The 22,640-nt window shown below is 34.1% G+C and overlaps 1 protein-coding gene across 1 annotated transcript in view; it reads right to left on the minus strand.

Moving 5' to 3' along the window:
• LOC140441766 (neuroligin-4, X-linked-like) overlaps positions 1-22,640 on the minus strand; it is a 960,081-nt gene that overhangs the window by 296,868 nt on the left and 640,573 nt on the right. Inside the window, exon 6 of the mRNA XM_072532673.1 lies at positions 18,361-18,582. Coding sequence (XP_072388774.1) covers positions 18,361-18,582 — 222 coding nt within the window. The remainder of the gene's footprint in view (positions 1-18,360; positions 18,583-22,640) is intronic.

The raw sequence follows: 22,640 nt of genomic DNA on the forward strand, positions 1-22,640 counted from the left end.
TTGTGGAGCATTATTTTCGCTTATACGGAATCGGCCGACGTAATACTGCAAGTCTGCAATACGTGTGTGATCAATTCACACAAACGGTTTAATAAACGTTCTCCAAGTAATGCTGTAATTTTGAAGGTAGTTGTAAAGTTAAGAAATACGGGTAGTGTATTGTGCCAACGAAAAGAAAACTCAGGGCGTCTCACGACAGTTATCAACAACGATAACCATGAACGTGTTTTTGAGTGAATCTTAGAAAATCCGAAAGCCAGCCAGACAAGAATAGCGTTGTATCTTGGCTTAAAATGAACTTCCTTGCAAAGAATCCTAAAGGAGCTGGGTGCATTTTCGTATGTGATTGAAGTTGCTTTACATAGCGCAAAAGTGACTGTCTGGTGTGCAGTTTCGGGACACGGAATCATTGGTCCATACTTTATCGAAGTAAATGGTAGGCAAGTCACACTTAATTAACAGAGGTACATACAAATTTTAACACGCTTTATTCCTGATCTACGTTAATATTGGCGTGCACCTAAGTTGGCATTTCGAGACCAATTTTTCCAGCAGGATGGGACAACTTGCCCTACTGCTGTCATAGTTCGCCAATTTCTTAGGGGACATTTTCCAAACAAATTCATTTCACGATTTACTGACTTCCCCTATCCTGCACATTTTCCAGACTTAACATCTCCAGACGCATACATTTGGGGCATGGCTAAAACTGCCGTTTTTAAACGGGCACCACAAACCATCAATGAGTTAAAGGATGCCATTAGAGCCTTCTTCGCGGACTTAAGACAACCTTTATTCCACAACATTACGAGAAATCTGGAATATCGGTATGAAGTCTATCTTGAGAGAGGAGGAGCTCATTTAGAACATGTTATAAAGTCTCAATAATATCTATTTTTTAAAACAATAAAATAATTACAAGTTCAGTACTGTTTATTTTGGCCTATACTGTATAATACAGAATAAAGTAATTAAATTATGGAAAATGAACAAGCTTAACATGTTTTTTTTAAGAAATCTTCTCTTTTCTTTTGCGTTTTCCTTTGACAACGATGATTTCAGCTATATCTCTCCATCGTTTCATTTGCAGAACGTCATGAGATTTTGCCTAATTCGTTCGACGAAACGTAAAGCAATCTGAAAACTGTACGCAGTGACAACAAAAATTAAGAACCTAGTTGTGTCCCTAACTAATTAGGCTTACTGTATAAAGTTATTACCTCTAAGGCATTGAAAATCTCGTCGGTGGTCTCGTGCTGCCTGTTGTAGGTTGAAGAACCATATTGATTACAATTGAAATATGTAAAATTCATGAAGTATCCCAAGCTCAAATAAAAGAAGTTTAGAACAGTCGGAGGTGCAAGTTCTTCTAGATATGAATTATTTAACTGCAGAAACTGTGGGAGTGTCCATAGGCCAAGGAGGTGTCTAGCATATGGAAAAAAGTGTAGAAAGTGTGGTAAATATGGGCATTTTGATAAAGTGTGTTATCGTGGTAGGTTAGTAAGAGAGGTACAAGTGGAAGAAAGTAAAAATAATGAAGTAGACGATTTCATGATTTCATCAATCACTGTTAATGAAATTAAGAATAAAAATAATAAAGACTGGATGGAAAATTTAAAAATTAATAAAGTCGATATACCTTTTAAAATAGATACAGGGACACAGGTTAACATTTTACCCAAGGTTTTTGTTAAAAAAGCTAGCAAAATTAATGAATTAAAAGAAACTAAGGTCATACTTGAGATATATAGTGCCCTGTAAACCAATATCACGCCTAATAGATAGCACGCTCAACGACCGAATGTGTCAAGTAGTGATGGGCACAGATATCAGCTCACCAAATAAACTTAAGAATGACCTACCATAGGGGTTAGTGTTCTCTCCACTACTATTTACCTTATACCTAGCAGATATGCCGGAAACACAATCAAGAAAGTTCGGATACGCCGATGACTGCGCCCTCACTACAGGATGCAGAATACTAGAAACGTCTGAAGAAGTTCTGACGGCAGACTTATATATATTGGGCAAATATTTTCGCAAGTGTCGACTTCAACCAAATGCATCCAAAACAAAAGTTGTTGCTTTCACCTGAAAATTAAACTTGCTGGAATGGAACTCAACAAATGGTTTGAAAATACCACACTTACTTACAACAAAACACCGAAGTACCTGGGCGTAACACTAGACAGAACGCTATCCTTTAAAGAGCATTTAACAAAAACTGCCTAAAAGTTGAGTACAAGAAATAACATTATACAAAAGATCTGCGGTACCATCTGGGGAGCATCGGCTTCCACTCTCCGCTCTACTGCCTTAGGCCTTGTTTTCTCGACCACTCAATATTGCGCTCCAGTCTGGCTACACAGTCCACACGTAAAAAAGGTCACCACTCAGCAGCACAGCACTATGATAGCTGGTACAATTAAATCAACTCCCACCCAATGGCTTCCAGTATTAAGTCACATCCCACCTCCACATTTACGACGAGTTGACGCACTTACACGTGAATACAAAAAGATCATGAACAATATAAACATGCCGATCCACCAAGATACCGAGGATGCATGAAATACCCGTCTCCGTTCTAGAAAACCACCAATGAAAATGGCAAGAATGATACATGAGAAGTTCAACATCACGAATTCATGGTCCCAAGAATGGAACGCATAGCAAAATAACATGCCCTGCAATACCCACAAGCCACCAGGTTTTGATCTTCCACGCAAAACATGGTTCGCTCTAAATAGGATCCGAACCAGAAATGGCAGATGTGCATACATGTTACATAAATGAGAAAGAATCCGTCTTCTCAATGTGACTGTGGGGAGATCCAAACCATCAACCACATTATTAAAGAGTCTCCCTTAAGATCCTGTAATGGTAGCTCTGAAGACTTCTTGTTTGCAACTTCAGAGTCAATTGATTATATTAATACAAAATTAATGGGAAAAACCCCGTAGTTGGCTGTATACCATCGTTTATAAAAACACAGAAGTTAAAACACTTGACACTTGTATTGTGGTATAAAAACATATAGTTAAAACTTTATAAAAAGTGTCGTCAAAATTTAAATACTGGCATAACGTTTTCGATCTGAACAGATCATCCTCAGTGCCTTATGTAATTATAGCTAACAATAAAGTTAAATGTGTGACCTCCTATATGGGTTTACATCATTCCGAATGTTACATTTTGTTTATGTTGTGACTCTAGGTCGATGACAATGGATACACTTTTAAATTACTTTAGGGACTACATGTGTCCTTGCTCGATTTTAAACGCGTGGTACTTGTCAGTTATAACGACACAGACCGAATTTAAAAGTTTATCTATTGTCATCGACCTAGAGTCACAACATAAACAAAATGTAACATTCGGAATGATGTAAACCCATATAGGAGGTCACACATTTAACTTTATTGTTAGCTACAATTACATAAGAATTGATACATGATAAAACAAGAAAAGAATAAAACATGGGATCAGAAATGTCAAGAAATCAATACATACATCGGAGGGAAGCAATGTACAGAGGTATGGAATTTTATACAATCAGTAAAAAATACAGGAAAAGACAAAGCACACATACACACCATAAAACTAAGACAATGGAAAGATCACTATGAAAGCTTGCTGACAGAGACAAGACAAGAATACCTAGCAAACTCCCCAACACAGTCAGTACATATACAAGGAGAGGAAGCGAGGGTAGACATCGAAACAGTAAGGAAGGCTGTAATGACCCTAAAGAATGGTAAATCCGCTGGACCTGAGGGAATCTATGCTGAAATGCTTAAGAATAAAACTCATAAACTATTTGAAATATTAACTTATGTGATCAATTAGTGTCTAAATGGACACCCAGTACCAGAACAATGGAGAACGGCATACATGTCCTCAATACACAAAAAGGGGGACAAAAGGAATTGTAATAATTATAGAGGCATATCGGTAACCAGCACCCTGAGCAGACTGTATGGACAAATTTTGAGAAATATGATCGAGGAAGAATATAAGCACAATGAAGAGGAAGAACAAAGCGGGTTCCGTGCAGGAAGATCGTGCACCGATAACCTATTTTGTCTTAAACAAATAATAGAAAAAAGATCGGCTAAGAATCTAGAAACTCATATTACTTTTGTAGACCTGCAAAAAGCATATGACAACATCCCCTTAACAAAACTGTGGACAACGTTGAAAAGATCTAACATCAACCACACATTGATAAATGCTGTACAAGAACTATATAGAGACTCAAAGGCACAGATAAAAACAGGAAAATATCTAACGAAAGAATTCCTGGTTACAAAAGGCTTGCGACAGGGATGCTGTATCTCACCAACCTTATTCAAGATATATGTTGCAGCGGCATTGGAAAGATGGAAAAGAAAGGTACATAGGATGGGTATAGAGCTTAGCAATGAATTTATATATACACTCCAGTTTGCTGATGACCAGGTAGTGCTAGCGACCGACAGGGAAGACATGCAGTACATGCTAAGAAAACTGATAGAAGAATATCACGACTGAGGAATGAATGTCAATACAACAAAAACCAAATATCTTTGTATTGGAAACGAGTCAGATAACATAGACCTCGAAAACGGACAACATATTTCCTGCTGTCAGAGCTATGACTACTTGGGTGTTGCCTTTGACAATACAGGAACTGATACACGGGAAATAGAAAACCGAATCACTCAAGCAAAGAAAGTCTTAGGATGTCTCAATGGTATACTGTGGAGTAAAGAGATAACGAAAGGAAGGAAATTTAATATATATGAGACCATGATTAAAACTACTCTTCTTTATGGCGCTGAAACATGGAGAATTAGTGAAAAGAACAAAAAGCGAATAGAAGCAGTAGAGATGGATGCAATGAGAAGATCTTTAGGTATTTCCAGACGAGACCGAATCAGAAATGATGTAATAAAACAACGTATGGGAATAGAAGGAAATATAACTCAAGATATAGAGAAGAAACAATTAAGGTGGTATGGGCATGTTCAACGGATGCCAGCATCAAGACTCCCCAAAAAAGTAATAGAATGGCAACCGATAGGTCGACGGAAAAGAGGAAGACCCAGATTAGAATGGCAACACGGCGTAAACAAGTCCATGAGCGAAAGAAATTTAACAACAAACGACTGCGAAGATAGGAAGAGATGGTGTTTAAGTATCGGACAACGTCGAAAGACGTTCTAAACCGATGTGTATATATACAATTACATAAGGCACTGAGGATGATCTGCTCAGATCGAAAACGTTATGCCAGTATTTAAATTTTGACGACACTTTTTATAAAGTTTTAACTATATGTTTTTATAGCACAATACAAGTGTGAAGTGTTTTAACTTCTGTGTTTTTATATTAATATACTTGATGTTTGTTTGTAGCTATTTAAAGTTTGTCATATACCTATATTACTGGTGTTTGTAATTTTGTTCTAAATGTGTTGTAATTGCCATACGATAAATAAATAAATATAGCTGTTGTCAAATGCTCTCTTCTGTCATAGAGATGTCTCTTTGCTACTGCTAACACATGCAGAGGAACACAACCCGTGATAACCCACAAGACCGCCGCAGATACAGTCCTGTAGGCGCATGCTACTCGAAACAGACTTGTTCTGTCTATTTTTGTCATGAGCCTAATATTAGGTATCTATATCTAAATATAATTAAATATTATTAATTATTGTGTATTTATACAATAGTTATTGTATTCTACATATTTAAAGTGGTAATTTAATTATGAAAATAGCGTTTTGATGTTTTTGTATTGTGTGTGAAAGACAAGTTACATTTTCCTACTATTCTTTATATATTTTTTACTTTATATGCCCTGGGGGGAAGTCTCTACTGATTTTAGTCTTGTGCTTAGCTCTTTTTGGTGTTGGAAGGAATTGATGAAGGAAAGATTCCTCAAGAATGGTACAACTCCGAAGTCATTTTACTATTCAAGAAAGGAGACAAAGCAAACATCGAAAATTACCGACCAATATCCTTGCTCTCACATCTGTATAAATTACTAACTAAAATCATAACCAACCGCCTAACACATAAGCTCGATTTCTATCAACCTATCGAGCAGGCTGGATTCAGAAAACATTTTAGTACCATAGACCACTTGCACACCGTAAGAACACTAATAGAAAAATGCACCGAGTATAATGTTCCAATTCATATGGCGTTCGTCGATTTCCATAAAGCATTCGATTCCATCGAATTATGGGCAGTGCTTGAATCTCTAGAAAATGCACGTATAGATACAAGATACACTAACATAATTAAAAACATATATGAAAATGCCACCATGCAGATAAAGCTGGACGAAAGCACAAAAACTAATCCCATAAGACTACAACGGGGAGTAAGAAAAGGAGACACCATCTCTCCCAAATTATTTACCATTGCTCTAGAAGACATTTTTAAGAAACTAGAATGGAATAATAATGGTATCAACGTCGACGGATCATACTTAAACCACTTGCGATTCGCAGATGACATAGTGTTAATAGCCGATAATATCCAAGAACTAAATGATATGTTACAACAATTAAATGCAGTTTCAGGAGCGGTAGGCTTAAAAATGAACTACAGCAAAACAAAAATACTGAGCCGAGACCAGACAAATATAACAATACAAAATCATACCATAGAAAATGTTGAACATTATGTATATCTAGGTCATGTTATCAAACTAGGAAAACCAAATCAAGATGCTGAAATTAAAAGAAGAACACAACTGGCATGGGGCGCTTTCGGCAAATTAGCATATATCTTGAAAAACACTTCCATTCCTGTAAACTTAAAGAAAAAGGTGTATAACACATGCATACTACCAGTTTGTACTTACGGCTTGGAGACAGTAGCCCTTACCAAAAAATCTGCTAAAAAATTAGAAACAACGCAAAGAGCAATGGAACGAATCATGCTTGGAATATCACTAAGAGACAAGATTAGAAACACCGAGATAAGACGTAGAACGAAGATTAGAGATATTGTGGAAGAAATTGCAAAAATGAAATGGCGCTGGGCAGGTCACGTAGCCCGATATAATGACAACAGGTGGACACGGAGAATTCTAGAATTGAGACCAAGGACGACAACAAGAAGCACGGGAAGACCTCAAAAAAGATGGGTAGATGACATAAGAACAGTGGCAGGCAAACAGTGGATTAGATTGGGGCAAGATAGAGAAAGATGGAAGCAATTGGGAGAGACCTACATTCAGGAGTGGATGTAAAATGGTTGACAAAGAGAGACAAAGAGGGGGGAAGTTTGACTCCAAAACCACCCCCCCTGAGTGCGCCACAGACAAAATGACACCCAATGTGGTAGGCAAATTAAATCGTTACAAAACGCATTTTAATTTTTGTCGATAGGATACAATGACCAGAAGATGTTGAATTGTCACAGTCGAGTTAATATAAATTTTATTTTAAATTTATTTCGGGCGCGTACTTGACAATGAAAATCAGTGGTTGATTCAAGTCTTATTTCTGAGAGAACGATTTATTCTACATAAAATTCATTTCTTCCACACATTTTTGTTCCAAATTATTTCTGCTACATTTTTTATGCAAAACATTTTTTTCTACGGCGTGCAGATTTTTGGTAAATCGATTTCTTCCGTTTTTCCATCCTTAAGGAGGGCGGTTTTAGGGAGAAGTCAATGTGTAAAAGTGGTAAATTTTTTTGCATCTTTTTTGAAGTCCCAAAATTGACACGTCTGATTATTTTCGTCCCTGACGGCTGGAGTATAAAATAATAAGAAAATATGAAATTTAAAATTAATATACTGTAGCAAATATTAGTAAGACCTGTATTAAATAATTCAAGATAGGGTTAACGTTAAACCGCGTAGTAACATCAAATTAACAAAAATAATTAAACGTACTCAAAAAAGTAAATACTTATCCCCTTACCCGATGTGATTTCGCAAAGCCATTAAAGAAAACTTTGGAAACTCATGGTAGATACAAAATAAATTATCACACCGACATTAAGGTACAAGTCGACATCAATAACTCACAACCAAGCACTTCAAACTCCATAAAATTTTCAAAAGAAAGTTTAGGGTCGATTTCCTTAAATTCCCTATGTTTACGACCTCTCTCTGTCCCGCAATTCTAATATCCCCCCTTTAGCCGACACCGAACAGAAAAGATTTCAAGAGCTAATCGTTAAAAAGTTGATGATGTGAAAAAATTTATGACGAAACTTTGCTTAGAGCTTGGATATAGTTCAAACGAAAATGGTGGTTGGTTAAATCCTAAAATGCAAGCGGAAATTTCTTTTTTACTTTTAGGATTGACTTTGCAGTGGTGCCGACTTTTTTGTCTAGAGAGTTAATTTTTCAATTAAAATGTATAAAAACTTTTATTTCCTTTTTTACAACATTCTAGTTTTATTTTGGTTTTATATTAAAATAAATTTTAAATAATAAATATAAAATATACATAAAAATGTTACTTACATATATAATACAGTAAAGTTGAAAGAACTTGATGTTTCAGAAACAAATTTCTGTAATTTTTGTCATGAAAGACATGAAAGCCTTGCCCTTTCTAACTTAATGTTTGTGCTCCAGTCACGGAGAAACTGGGTTATCGGCTACATTTTTTGATTTTATAACGTCAATGCATCCCTCATTTTCACTACTACATCTAGAAATAATAAGTTAAGTAAAGGAAAATAGTAAAAAAGACTATTACAAAGAACAAACCCCACAATTCATTGAAAAAGAAAAGAGGCGAAGATGAAGCAGATCCCCACAAAAATAAATAGAAATAACAGATAGGGAAATGAGAACGGCCATAAAAGCAATCAAAAACACGAAAGCACCGGGACCTGGAGGCATCTCACCTGAGCTTATAAAATACAGCTAAAAAAATTACCTCAGATGATAAAATGGATATTTCAGAAAGGCATAAATGGATAACAGCTCTTAAAGGAATTGACGGAGGCATATATGACATATATATTTAAGAAAGGAGATAGGAAACGATAGGAAAACTACAGTGGAATAAGCGTAATATCATCAATAGAAAGATTATATGAGAAGATACTGCCAGAAAAGATAAAGCAAGCGATAACAAAAAACTGGAACTGGAGTAAGCGATAAAAGGTAAATTCACACTGTTGGAAAAGAAAAAAGCAAAGAATAGAGATATACATTTGACATTTGTGGACCTGAAAGAAACGTATGACTCTGTATCAAGGTCAGAACTATGGAAGGCAATGTAGAAATTACAAATACAGACGTAACTCATAGAAGCTACAAACGCTCTGTATAAATAAAATAAAGTGTCCATTAAAATGGGAACAAGAATCATAGGAGACTTCACCAAAACAAAAGGGCTCCTGCAGGGTTGTTTCACATCTCCAACCCTATTCAAAATATACTTAGAGAAAGCCTTGACTACATGGAAAAGAAAATGCGAAGGCATGGGAATACCGGTACGAAACGTATATGGGGCTGAAAATTGGACTATAAACAAGAAAAATAGCAGTAAGATAGTAGCAACAGAGATGGAATGCCTGCGAAGATGCTGCAGAGTAATAAGAATGGATAGGAGAAGTAATGACGAAATAAATCAAAGAGCATCAATAGAAACAGACATACTAACATATATAGAACAAAAAAAGACTAAAGTGGTATGGGCATGAGAAAAGAACTAGTGACAGCAGATGTATAAAGATGATAATCGAATGGAGTCCCATAGAAAGGAGGAAAAGAGGACGACCCCGAAGATCCTGGAGAAACGAATTTTAAATGCTGCATGCTGGATGCTGGATAAACTGGTGAAGAAATTTTAATCTGTATTCAATGGGCCAGTAAATGAACGTGAAATACAGCGATATTGTGTAATTTTCCACCACCGAATGCATGAAAATTTGGATTCGGGTTCTACACAACGTCCACTTTACTTTTGGACTTGTGCCGTTGGTTGTTTTTAATTTTCTAGATCGCATGTTTTTTCATTCTCGAGAAGGGGTGGCTTTCACCTCTAAGGCACATCAGTCCAAACGTGAAGGAGAAGGTAAGAGAAATTAAAATCCAAATTTTCAAGCAAATCTGTCATGACGAGAAAAATTACACTCCAAAACGGTCATTTACTGGGGTACGTATTGCGAGTGACATTTATAAAACAATTCTTAATCTTCAATCTCAATCTTCAATCTCAATCTGTAACTGAACAACTAATAATTAAGTTCCTAAAAGTTTATCTTGTATTAGTGTCTTTTTTTACGTGCCTTATCAAGTTTGGGGCATTTATTCGTGTTTTCATGTTGAAGAGTTCTTGCTTCTTCTGTATTGTTTAGGCCAGCTTATAATGCAAGACGATTTTTGTTAATAATTGCTAATTTCCGTTTTGTCAGTTTCTTAATTCGATTTTTTTTTTTTTTATTGGTATCCCATTTTACTTATTTAAAGTACGCCTCAGCGTGTTTAATTTTAACTTTCAAAGACGCGCGTGTTTTAAAGTTACCATAGCAACATCAACAGTTTTAAAAATTGATCTGACTTGACAGGAGTCCATACCTTAAAAAATAAATACGTAGTATCCAAAACATCTGTGAAAAGCTTCCGCAAATCGCGTTCCTTATCAACATACTCCTTCTTAGCCACGTCATTCTTGCTAATTGCCCTCATAAATGCATGCACTTTCACAAATGAAATGATTTTAAATCGATCCCTTTGTTTATTCTCAACATCCTTTGCAATTTTGAATAGATAGTCCACATAGCTTACGGCTTATACTGTTCCAACATTTTCTGAAAGTAAGCAAGCACAAATCGTTCATCTGTATCTGTTACTATTTACTCTTCTATCCATTTTGTAGCGATAATATTTTGCCTACCATAGGAGTATTACTACAAGGGGTAGAAAATTGAGGCAAGAGAAACTATGGGGGTGAAGAAGGGTAAAGAAAATAATCGAAACATATGCGAACGGGCACTCAGGCTTTGGTAGGAGAGCTGGGGTCGTGGATAAGTAAAAGACAAGGGGATTTGGATTGGGGCAACTACAGAAAAATGAAATAAAGGGTCATAAATCTCTTGGAACAAATAGAACAAAAATAAACCGGAAACACCCCAAGAAATTTATATAGAGCGCCACTTGAGGTGTCTAATTATACCCATTACAACCAGCTAGTTGTAACTGGAGATATAATTATTAAACATAAAAAACATATCTATTTCAAAGAAAACTCAAAAAGGGTTAGTTAAAAAAAATTAACAAAATGTTGAAAAACAAAATTTAACATTTATTTTTGTGTCACCACAAACAGTTACAAAATATAGAGAACACAAGAATTCTCAAAAAAGACAATACAAAATTATAATGACAATAGCTGCAAAATACAAAAATACATGTGTCATCTGTTTACAATTTCCAGGAGTTGGAGATACTACAAAACTTACAATTGTTAATGGGCGACAATTTGTAGCAGAAATAAATTATTACAAATCAAAAAAATATCTTTTTAAGTGAAACTATGCATAGTGATTAACCTTCTTTAAAAAACAAAAACAAAATCTCAAATATGATTAGGTATTTACCAAATGTCAAAAATAGTGCTAACTGTCATGTTAATACTAAATCTTAAAACTGAGAACAATTAAAATGACAGCAAGCTAGGCCCCGTCCTAACATCTATAATTTTAGTTATTACAATTTCTTAAACTTATATGAAAGCAATTATTATTAGAAAATGTTAATTTTTCCTTTAAAAGTTCAAACAAAAAAATTACCTGGGTTTCACTAAAATTTCTGGGGTTAGGAACTTCACTTACACTGGAGATTTACTGCCACCCAAAAAACTGCATCTATAGTCTGGAACGACGACCAAGGACAAACAAAATTGAGGCTAAAAGTTGGCAGTGGACACAAACTTCGAAAATCTGCTTCTTTAAAAAACTGGAACCATGTGGGTATTTTTCAAATTTGTTGGAAACGCCGCAAATCTCTTAGATACAAATCTTTTTTTCAACAAATTTGTCGGCTTCTTCAAACCACACACACCGACGTCTGCTCTCAATGACCAATCGTTTCAACATCATTTTAACTTGACATACAACTGCTACTATACTATACACTTTCCCATGAAAAAAGGCGAAAAACACAAAACATTACGAATTTGAAGGAAAATTCGGACTCCAATAAAACTAAACACGCCTTTAACAGCGGCCGGCCTTACCGAGAGTGACGAAATTATCTTAAAAAATTGCTCGTAAAACTTAGAACAAACAAAGCACTTATGGTATAAACTAAACACAACGGAAATTAAGACGTAAATTAATTTGAAAACGCAATATCGGGCGGTTTGAACAAAGAAATATCGAAGAATTTGCGCCTGTGACATAAATAAACAATAAAATGAATTATTATCGACGGCGGTGACCTAAAAAAAGAACGAAAGATTATATGGGTTTTAAATTGAAGGATACGAACTAAGAAACATTAAAAAAATTTCTTCGTTATGATAATGCATATATTAGGGGATTTCAATTAACATATATACGAGGGGACTTCAAAATAAAATGCTACAATTTAATGAACTTGTATTCTTTTTTATAAGTGTCTTTCGATTTTTGCTGTATTAACCGCGATTCTGGTTTCCTATTTAAGTGATCACAGTTAGAAATCATTTTTATTCAATATACAACCAATAATAACAATTATTCTTATGTGACAGATTGCAAATTAATTTTGGTTTTTTTCATTTCCATAACGACGAAAGGTATACTAATGTACATCACAAATTCAACCATTTTACATTATTAGCTCTTATTTCAATTTTTTGTGCGTGTTTACACGTGTTTTAAGGACCTTAATATCTACTTATACTTTAATATACTATTTTTACTTTCATACAAAAAAATTACGGGTCAAATTCGCCATCTGCTTTTAATTTATACATTCGCCAAATTTTTATTTAATTATTTTTTAAAAACAGGTATTGTTAGTCCGTATCTGTATTTTTATGTCATCACAGGAATAAAATATTTATTGCGATACGTTCCAAGTTTCGAATATATCGCCCCATAAAATTGTGTTCTCCTCGAAAAGATAGTCTTTGGCGCACTATTTCTTTTCAGGGCAATCAGAAACAGACAATATCATAAATTTTCGCTCAAACAGAGACACATAACGAACCGTAAAATACATATACAAAGTACCTTTAGTTGGGGAATTATGTCAGGAGAAAATCTCACATTATACTACCTGTGAGAAGAACTATTAAAGGTAGAAGAATAAATAATAATTAATAATACCTATAAATTTAAACGATAGTAGCATACTTTGTTTTTGGACTACAGTATACTATAAAATATGTCTTCTCCTGAAATTATCACTAAGTGCACAGTGATGATAAACCAAATAGCGAAAAATATAAAAAAAAGTAGATAAAAATAAAAAAGTATTGTAAACATTTATAATAACGCAAATAAGTATAAACTTATCATAGTTGGTCAACGTATTATCTAACCGTTTGTGTAGGCCCAATACACAATATATCTTTTTCTTCAATTGCCGTCTCCGCGGCGGAGGTCGGCAATCATCATAGCTATTCGTAATTTTGAGACGGCTGCTCTGAAAAGTTTATTTGATGTACATCCGTATCACTTTCTCAGGTTGCGCAGCCATGACATTCTACGCCTCCCTATGCTTCTCTTTCCTTGGATCTTTCCCTGCATAATCAGTTGGAGCAATGTGTATTTCTCTTCACGTGTAATATGTCCGAGATATTCTATTTTTTTGTTTGTTTTAATTGTATTTAAAAATTCTATTTCCTTATTCATCCTTCTCAAAACCTCTTTGTTTGTGACGTGTTCTGTACCCCCAGTTCTAATGATTTTAGTTTTTTCATTGATGTCGCATTCAAGGTCCAAGATTTCATTCCATAAAACAAAGTCGAAAAAATATAGCACCTCGCCAACCAAACTCTTAGTTCCAAATTTAAATCCCTTGTACATAGCACTTCTTATTTTGTTGAAATTTGCTTTAGCCTTTTCTATTTTGATTTTGATCTCATGAATATAATCATTTGTGGAGTTAATCATTGTTCCCAGATATGCACATTTGTTCACTTGTTCGACGTTGGTTCCGTTTATTAGAAGATTCTCGTTATTTCTTTGAGTTATCGATATTATCATAAATTTTGTCTTCGTGACGTTCATTGTTAGACAGTACTCTTTTCCATACTCCGCTATTCTGGTCACCAGTCTCTGAAGATGTTGTTAATAAAAACTCCATTTACCTTTATTTCAGCTGTTTCACCCTCAAGAGCGTTTTCAGGATCTCTACGGAGTAGGCATTAAAAAGAATTGGCGAAAATATGCATCCCTGTCTCACTCCACGTCTAATTTCAATTTCTGCTGACAGCTGTTCGTTAACACGTACTTTTGCTCGCTATTTATAGTATAAATTTGATATGATCCTGAGGTCGCTGTAGTCAATCTTCTTTGATTTCAGGACATTCATTAATTTATGTCATACTTTATCGAATGCTTTATTGTAGTCAACAAAACATGCGTATATATCTTCATTGACGTCCAGGTATCTTTGTATCAGTATATTAAGTAAAAAAAGAGCTTCACGTGTTCCTAGGCCTTTGCGAAAACCAAATTGTGTATTGTTAATGTCTATGTCTTGTTTGTGATATATTTGGTTATGGACGACTTTTAGTAGTAAGTTTAGCACGTGAGACATCAAGCTAATGGTGCGGTAGTCGCTGCATTCTCTTGCGTTTTTGTTTTTGGGGCAACAAATTAAAATCGACGTTAATCACTCTTTGGGTAATACGCCTGAACTATAAATTTGGTTCAAGAGTGTCACTAAAACATCGCATGTCAGGTCCAGGGCTTTTCCCACTCTTTATTGTTTTTAATGCGTAATATTTGTTCTTTTGTAATATTATGGACCTATTTCTTCTGACGTAAGTTCTATGTGTTCCAGATCTCCTCTTTTATCATCGAACAATTCGTCGATATATTCTGCCCATCTTTGTACTTTCTCGTCCGTATTTGTTATAGTAGTCTTATTAGTTCTTAGTCCTGCCAGTTCTTTAACTTTCTTGTGTAGGTTAAACAGATCATATACAAAATACACAATATATGGAACTAAACAATTTGAAAAATAATGGCATCTGATAGCATTTTCGTGATAGCGTTCTTATTTTTCGTAAGCGAGCCTTATGACCATTATTTGTAATTAGCAAACAACTTTATAAATTCTTGCAAATAACAGTTATGTAAGTTTGTTATCCAACAAAACATCATCTGCAGTTGGACCATTTGGACTAGGAAACCGGAACGATCGGGGGATGCAATGCAGATTTTTGCGAAAGACAATCAATTAGTAATAATGAACACCACTTGGTTTAAGCTACACCCAAAAAAACTGTACACTGAAATCTCCACAGGAGTTTGTGTGAAGGATTGTAAGATATCAAATTAAAGTCATGCTAGTTAATAAGAGGTATAGGAACAGCTTACATATGTTAAAACATACTCGGGGGCAGACATAAATTCTGATGATTTACCAGTTGTAGGTAATTTTAAAGTCCAATCCGCTCCCAAAGGACTTATTTTGGACATTAATTAGAACCTATTTCGGACAGGCGTGCTGTAGACAATATTTAGAACTGAAAATGTATCAATAAAAAATAAGAAATGACATGAAACTTTAAATTTTATGTTACACAATACGAGTAATATTTCTAGACTGGTAAAAACACTGCAATTATAACACAATATATAAGCAAAAGTGCGGCCCAGTTTTTTGTTTAACCTGGGGCGTCATACGCTAATAATACTAAAAATTCAACGTAAATTTTATTACAGAAACTTAACGAATTTAGAACTATGAATTTCAAAGAATATTGTGCCGTTCAACTTCAACTAAAACGTATTTTATTTATTATTAATTACCATTAAACGCATGCCAATATTTATACTTAATTACGGATTTCCAAGGTAAATTCACAGGTAACGCAGATCAATTTAAATATATTTTTTCTTTATATGTAAGCTACACGATACATAAATACCGGTATGCTAATGCGCACGCTTGCTCTATCTCTCTCGCACTGTGTGACGTCACTTGCGAAGCCAAGTTTCTATTAGAACACTAACGCTTGCTCTGTTTTGTTTTTATTTTTTCTTGGGTATAGGTTTTCTGATTATTGAAAAATAAAAAAAAATTTGACGACGCGTCGCTACATAAAGTGTGCATATTCATATTAATGTAGGAATATAATTTTGTCTTTTCAATTGATAAGCATACAAATTAATTCTATTTTGTACATTATATTTTGATAGTCCGATTTATTTCTGGAATATTTCAAAAATCGTGTATTTTGAACAAAGTATGTAGAATGGTTAAATATTATAAACACTTTCTGAATTTCTAATCCTTCTAATTAACATTTAAAATTAGAGAAAATGGTTTTAAATTAATGTGTTACAAAATATCTTCAAACTTTGACTTGCATTTTCTAACATTAGCTTAATTTACAATGTTTCAGTAATGAATCCGGCCGACAATTCGTAATAAAGATTTATTGAATATTTTATACAACATTATTAAAATTTATTGACATTATGACAAGACATATATGACAAGTTAGAAACTTTGACATATTTTTGACGAGTTTTCTTTAATAGTTACTGAAACTAATATGTCTGTTCATTTCTCTTAATCTTATATATCTGCGTGTCCTCCTGAGACATACGAGTACCTTAAATAGTATCGTGGTATTCTTAAGCTGAGCTAATGTTTTCTGTGCGAGCTGTTGAAAGATTTTAGGTTTTTTTGATAAAGACCTTTCATGGACTGTACAACACAATGATTTCATTTTTAGTGTAGCTTCTTACAATTCTTCGTTTGGGTACAAAAGAGAACCTCTAGACACTGTCTGTATCTGGTTCCTACATGCCTCATAAGTTTTTGCAGGGTTTCCTAAACTATATTTATGTTTGAATTTGTATACAACAAAACCAGCAACATACTTCAAAGAGTCCCGATAAATTTTTTCTTTCATCTCATAATTGTCTGTGACTTTCAAAACGCCATCGTCAATTATATGATCCTCCTCCAAGTAGTGAGCTTCTATAAATGTATTTTGAAATATTTTGTCCTCTTCAGACTGAGATTATTTTCAACCTGAGATTTTTCTACTAAATTAGATCGCATTTTTGTGTCAAGCAAATATCTTCTGACGCCTAAATATCGCTTGACAATTGAAGACTTTCTATTGAGCTGTTACTTACGCAGGATTCACTAGTTTTAATAGTATTGCGATATTTTATAAAGATCGCCGCTGAATGTTTTCCTAAAATATACCACCTTAATCTATATTTAAAATCTATTGGCGAAGGATGATCATTTGCACAACCCATTTCACAAATATGAGAAAAAAAGTTCTCTAACACGTTTTGATTCAACCTCGAAGATAAAATATAGTCAACGTTATATTTTGCTTGTAGGTAAGAAAGTAACTCTTTCAAAGACCTATTAGTAAGCAATATCCCTTTTGAAATGGAATAAGTCCTTTATGTTTACCAACCCGCATTGAATTGACCATTGCTGACATCATCCAGTAGACTTAACTGCTTATCTAAATCTGTATCATATTCATTTCGTGTTGGAGAGAATTTAATAGATCAAACCAATCATTAAATAGCTGAACAATTACAGTAGCTTCTTTCCAGTAATTATCTTTTGGCATAAGTCCATTTTCTCCAGCATAACTAATAGCGTTTGCCATATAATTTGACAATAATTGAAATGCAGGTCTCACTCTTTGCCTCATAGAGCCTTTTAAACAGAGATGATGTAGTGTCAATTTATGCGCAATTGTCAATTCTGAAGTTGATATATTTAGTAGCGCTTCAAACTAATCCTTGTTGATTATTTCAATGTCAATAATAAAACCATGATCAATTACATGGTTTCGGTCAAGTTTAATCAAATGTGAAGGATCTGCAAAAACAAAAATATTTAAAGACTCATCACAGGGGTGATTAATTTGTAAAAACAATTTATCTACCGCACGATGAACAAATACATCTAACATATCTAACAAAAACATATCCAAGAGGAATCGGGACAGGGAATCCTATTACTCATTTCTATTCCTTGAGTAGCATACCGTTTTTTGTGTATCGTGTGTAAGATAACATTTTTCCTTCTTATATAAAACGTCCTAGGATACACTGTAATTATGGCAAATATCGACTATTAAACTTAATTATACTCTCTATTTGTAACGATGTAGAATATTTCGTTTTACAATATTCTAAGAGATGACTTAGACAATATCTATATATCACGTACCTTTTGAGGAGGGTGAGACGAAGAGCAAATTAACGAGAGCTGCACCGGTATCGTGGCCCACGAGAGTTATCCTGCTTGGGTCGCCCCCGAATGCCCCTATGTTCAACTTAATCCAGTGCAGAGCTGCTGCGATGTCCTTGATCCCTAAGTTGTCCCCGGAAGCGTCCCAACTTTTGTCCGCTTGCTGAGCGGGATTCGTAAAAGGACGTGTACGAAGAAACCCTGAAATAGAGATGGAAGGTTAAATACTTTATTATTATCATACAAGTGATTTTATTTTGTATAGGGTCAAGTGATTTTATTTATATCCATAGGTATAATGAGCTTTAAAATTCGTAATAAATCAGTCAAATTTATTGCACACTAAAATGTATACATTTACTTTTTAAAGATAAAGATAAAAAGATATTGTTAATATTTAGATGTGTGGCGCTTAGAAACACCATGAATAGGGTAATAATGGAAGGAAGCTTTTCAAGGCAGTTCACAGTGAATAGAGGTTTAAATAAGGGGATCCACTATCAACGAATTTATTCAACCTAGTATTAGAACAAATCGTAAGAAGATCAAATATAAGCACAAACAGGACTATTTTTAATAGCAGGGAACAGTGAATAGTGTACGCAGATGATGTGGAAATACTAACGAGAACAAAAAAACATTCAGGACAAGTTTTCCAGAAATTTGAAGAAGAAGCGATTTTTTTAATATTTATTTGATGGATATGATTAAGGGACCTTCTGCCTTATATGAATCCGCTTTGTAATTTCTTAAGTGTAATGTCCATTGTTCCGGTTATTCTTATCTTCAATATTTTTTCGTATATTTTAATGCCATATTTTTTCGCTATTGCTATTGTTTCGTCTCATTATAATTTACTTCATGTTGTTTGTCGATTTTGCTTTATTATTTTAGATTGATATCGGTAATTCTTAAAGTTTGGGTAAATTAGCTTCCAGAAATCTATTAAAAGATTAAAATGTTTATCAGTTTTACATATTTCTGGAGAAAATTTGTAGATAATAATCCCTGTCTTTAGAAATTAGGTAGTTTTAACATTTACAGTTAGTCGAATCGAGCGGTTCTATGTTCTCGTGCCCGCTACGTATTTATGTATTTCTGAGAAGGACAATACGTGCCTTCCCAAGATAAAATTTTATAGTTTTTATTAAGGACCTTCCCTACACTAGGGGCTTCTCTTAGACGCTTTGAATTGTGTTTTTAGGAGTATCATTCGAAACTCAGTTCTGTACACACGTTTAGCTTAGTCAATAAAAGTTCTATCAAAATTGTCGTCGTATATTATTTTAATTTGATAAAATAGTATTTTATAGCAAATATTCTCACGGTAAACTAATCGTGAGCCGAATATGGCACTTCGAGCCGGATATATCTAGTGATTTTCGTGTCGTAATTGAAGAACTGAGATTAGTTATTGTCGAAAAAATAGGGCTTTTTATGTATGTGAGGTGTATTAAGAATAAATCATCGCATTTTCGTCGGAATTCGCAAGGATTGATCACATATCGTCGTCGTATTCCTGTCCCATTAAGAACGGTCATCATAGCATCAAATCAAATAGTAGCTGTCAACACCAGAAGTGTCGAAAGTCACCAGTTCAAAGTAAGTCATTCGAACCACTCAATTAATCTAATCTTTTTGCTGTATTCCTTCTACTACTACCAAAAACATTTAATATGCTCTCTATTTCGAGTTTGCTTCAATTTAATTAGTAGGAATTTGATAAACTGATTGCATAATTTAAATTGTTTATTACCGTTTTGTCCTGGCAAATTTTAGTTTTTTGGTTGTTTGTTTTTATTTTTATTTTTTTATATATTATATATATTTAAAATGACTGAAGACCAAGTTACATCCCTTAATGTCTAACGCGGTAATGCCAAACGATAGTTAACAACATATGAAAATTTTTTTAAATAAATTCAATCCTGAAACAGATTTTTTAAGCCTAGAAAAACGGTATCAGGACCTAGAAAAGGTTCGTGAAAATTTTGAAATCGTTCTAACGGAATTAGAAATATTACTTAAGGAATCGAATGAACTTACTAATTATCGTATAGAATTTGAGGAACAATATTATAAAATATACGCAATCACCACAAAGTTGATGTAGGGTCGAATTACGGAAAAATCATCAACGGTGGATGATACACCACCAGAACCAATATTTTCTAGCTTTCCTTCATCGTCGTCGTGGACAGAAATTTAATCTGCAAACAACATTAGATTAACTGCTCCTGTAGCAAATAATTTTGTAACAAATTTCCCCGCAGCATCCCTTCCAAGTATTTCTCTGCCTAGGTTTACTGCGGCTATAGACACGTGGTTAGGCTTTTTTGATTTATTTAATCCATTAGTTCATAAAGATAATGGCATTTCTCCCGTGAGAAAACTATTTTATTTGAAAAGTTGTTTAGAAGGAGAAGCTGCTGACATAATATCTTCTTTCGAATCGTCTGCTCAAAATTATGGTGTCGCGTGGAATTTGTTACAAGAATGCTATGACGATCGAAAATTCATTCGAGATAGTTACATCAAATGGCCAATTTACACATCGTGCATGTCAAAAGAAGTTTCAACTCGCGCATTCTTGGATCATATTCAAAAATATTTAAGAGCATTAAAAAATCTTGGTAAACCCATCGACTCGTGGAATTCGTTTCTCGTCATTTTATTCAAAGACAAATGCAGCAATAGTCTCCGCCAACGATGAGAGGATAGTACTAACGAATCGCGTAATCCAACAATGAAACAAATCATGTCGTTTTTAAATAAAAAAGCTCAACTCGAAAATCTCAATCTCAGCAAGCTACTATCAAAAATCCTCCACCCAATAAATCAAAATTGTCGTCGTATATTATTTTAATTTGATAAAATAGTATTTTATAGCAAATATATTTCACGGTAAACTAATCGTGAGCCGAACATGATCTGGCTCGAAGGACCATGTTATTATTAGCTACCATTATTAATATTATATATAATAATATTATATTATTAATACTATTTGATATAAGGTTGAATGCTCGAATAACTGAACCTTTCTCAAATGAAAGGCAAATATCGAGCACAGTTTATTAATTAAATATTGCCCAAGTACTTTCGCTTTCTAGAGCATCTTCAGGGGCATTTGGTCAAATCTGGCCTATCCAACAAATGCCCCTAAATACGCTCTAGGAAGCGAAACTAGTTGGATTAGATTTAATTAATAAACTGTGCCCGATATCTGCCGTTCATTTGATCAAAATATTATTTGCTGATAACTTTTATTCTACTGTGGATTATTCTACTTTAACCAGTCCTAGAAGATGAAGCGAACAGAGGTCATTGGAAAAAAGAAAGATGGACTAAGAATTATTGGGTGGATAGATGACCTGTGTTTATGATTTTAAGTTTAGCCCATACTAAACAGTTAAATCCAACAGAAAAGCAGAATAGGAAAAAGAGGATATTATGATACCGAAAAGTATAATAATAAGACGTAGAGTATTCTGACCAGATGTCATCTTATCATACAGTGCTATGCTAAGTCGAAGCTTGAAATTGTACCGGTAAGAAAAAAAATTAGTTATAATTTTAATATCTTTTTCTTATTAATTTTTTTTGGGAAAGTAGTATTTGAGATGATACTCGGAAGAGCTATTGTTAATATTTTAATAATATTCAATATGTGATCTGAAACAAAAATGAGCATTACAGGATTTAGATCAGTTAGCTTATAATTTAATACAATCACCTGAAGAAAAACCACAAAAAAATGCATACTTTTAACAAACCTGAACGACCTGGAAGGAAACGACGAAAGCCATGTAGAGGCTGTCGTCAAGTATTAAAATCTTCAGGTTTAAGTTACCGTAAAGTGGATAAAAAAGTTTGTAGGATTATAACTTTTTGTTTCGATTGCCCTGGTCAACCTAGATAATGTTTGCCTTGTTTTAATAAGGTACATAATTAATAAGAAGAAGTAGGAATTACCAATCAATTTTAAAATGTATTTGTTCTGTTTATTTTATTATAAAGTATTTTGTTTATATAAACACGTTTAATTTTATCCAATTACCTCCAAGAGAAAATTTATTTAGCCGTCTGTGCTACACCGGATGTCTGCGGTTTGTCCTATTTAAGAGGAAAGTAGATTAATACTTCTATAATAATTTTCTGTATGTAATATATGCAAAAGTTATAATTCTATGTACTAGAGGGCGTAAAGTACTTACATGTACACACATGCCATAGGGGGCATGTGACGCAAGAACTAT

This window comes from Diabrotica undecimpunctata, chromosome 5 (genome assembly GCF_040954645.1).
Source record: "Diabrotica undecimpunctata isolate CICGRU chromosome 5, icDiaUnde3, whole genome shotgun sequence".
Classification (NCBI taxonomy): domain Eukaryota; kingdom Metazoa; phylum Arthropoda; class Insecta; order Coleoptera; family Chrysomelidae; genus Diabrotica; species Diabrotica undecimpunctata.